At 47.5% G+C, this 2,091-nt stretch overlaps 1 protein-coding gene across 1 annotated transcript; it reads right to left on the bottom strand.

Moving 5' to 3' along the window:
* Positions 1 to 261: 261 nt before the first annotated feature.
* Positions 262 to 969, bottom strand: LOC133902188 (uncharacterized). Its single transcript, XM_062343784.1, has one exon. The coding sequence runs from the start codon at positions 953 to 955 to the stop codon at positions 341 to 343; it is 615 nt and encodes a 204-aa protein (XP_062199768.1). The 5' UTR covers positions 956 to 969; the 3' UTR covers positions 262 to 340.
* Between the last annotated feature and the right edge of the window lie 1,122 nt (positions 970 to 2,091).

Here is a 2,091-nt window from a genome sequence, read left to right as displayed (position 1 = left end):
CAAGGTTCGGAGGATTACAACAAACCTATCTAATCACACCTTATTTTATAATAATAAAAATACAACTTCGGCTTGTGTACCGACAAGACATCACGATGCGCGAACATAGCCAAATCTCATCACATATCATGTATAAGGAAATACAAGACGACTACATGGAGATATGTATTTCTAACACTTCCTAGCTGTGCATGTAGAAAGTGTCCTGTTATCCTGACTTTTTATTCTTCTTAATCATTCAGCGTGTTCTGACAAAAAGAAAATGACAAAAACAAACAAATTGCATAAGATAAGTGTACTGATTAACCGATTACAAACCAAAACTCTCATGCCTGCTGCACTACAAGCTTCTCGCCAGCATCTCCTGGTACCTCCTGTACGACTCCTGCTTCTCAAGCATGAACCTCTCATGGCACCTCGCTATGAAACTCTCCGCGAGCCTGTCAATCTCGTTGCAATCATCACCATCCTCCTCCTCGTCCTCCTGCTCAAGTTGATCCTCTTCGTCAGGCCACTCGAGATACCCGGCTATCGGCGGTGGCTGCAGCTCAGCAGGGATCGCCGTGCTCCACGACGGATCGTTGTAGGTATAGGATAACCCGGCCTCGAGCGGCTCCAGGACGACCATCTCCGACGACAAGGACGAAGACAGCGTGACGTCGGGTGGGAGCAAGCTGAGGTGTATTGCGATGGAGCCTCCACAGCACGAGGGATCCATGTTGTTCCTCCTCCTCCGCTTGGTCTTCCTCCTCAGTTCGACGCCGGCCTTCTTGCTCAGGAGGTCGAGGAGCAGCGACCTTGCGCCTCCCATCGCCGCGGCGACGCGGCCGGCGTGCTTGGAGACGAAGGCGCGGAGGAGGCGCCTGATCCTGAGGACGGTCTTGGTTGGTGACTGGTGCTGAGCCGTGAGCTTGAGATGGTAGGAGGGAGGAATGCGTAGTAGGTGGTCCGCCATGAGAGTGTAGTGTTGCTTGGTGAGCATCTCAAGTTGGTGGCACTGGCCTGGTCATTCATATATGTGCCGTGACATGGGACCCATGCATTTGTGAAAGCCCAGTGCCATTTGATTGACAAAACTTTGATAGCTAGTTTTATATAATTGATATTCCTTACGAAAATTTTGTTCGCGCATACTTGAAACTTCTTCACCATTACTGATGTGTACGTTCCAGGAATTACCCCTCTTAATTAGGCCATCTCCACTTTTTTACCATGTTGCATTTGAGATATTATCGGTGTTTTTTTTTTTTGTCAAACTTCATCGATCCAAAGATGATTGCCTAGTATACGTGTTTGGTCTAAATTGCCTGTTATTTAAAAATGTGGATAAGAAGTTATTGGTGATCCTTCAGACATTGTCATTCATAAATGAGTGATTGATTTGATTATCTTTATTCTTCCTGAATATCTTAGGTTTTGAATTTCTAGTAAAAATAATTAACACACTAACTTGCACAAATGGTACGGTATCCCGATGAGAAAACCATGTTATTCATGCTATCCAGGTGCTCAAACTACCATGTTCATATGTTTGTGCCCTTTTGGTGGATCTTTCACATGTCCCTCTTTAATTATTTCTTATTTAAATTTAGACTTTTTTCAGTGATGCATTTTTCTTCTTTTTTTTTAGTGGTGGCCACCGACGAGGAAGAGGATGAAAGAGTAAAGTCCAGCCATAACAGCTTTTCGCATCGGCCGGCTTGAAGGAGCCAGCCACGCCCCTTCCAGATCTCAACGGAGGAGACATGGTGCGGGAGCGAGGGGTGGGCTTGACGACGGGAAAGGGAGCAGCTGGTGAGGCGAGGGCGTTCGCTGGGGTGGCAGGCTGCTGGACGTGCCGTGGCCGGCCGGGGAGGAGACCGTCAGGGAGGACGCAGGTTCCTTCCAGTCGAAGAAGCATGAATCATGGCCGGTTATTTCGCATCGGACGGAGATTGCGGTGGAAGTCTGGAACGCCAACGCGTGCACGCTCGAAAATAAGCATTTCCGATAGTAAAGATGGCCACATGTAACTGTGTGAAGCTATTTTTGCAAGGGGTTGTGTACAATCGTATCGATCATGAGATGGAAGGGGTGAACCACAATGCTGGT

Source organism: Phragmites australis, chromosome 20 (assembly GCF_958298935.1).
Source record: "Phragmites australis chromosome 20, lpPhrAust1.1, whole genome shotgun sequence".
Classification (NCBI taxonomy): domain Eukaryota; kingdom Viridiplantae; phylum Streptophyta; class Magnoliopsida; order Poales; family Poaceae; genus Phragmites; species Phragmites australis.
The sequence above is the reverse complement of the archived record's forward strand: the minus strand, read 5'-3'. Positions and strand labels throughout refer to the sequence as shown.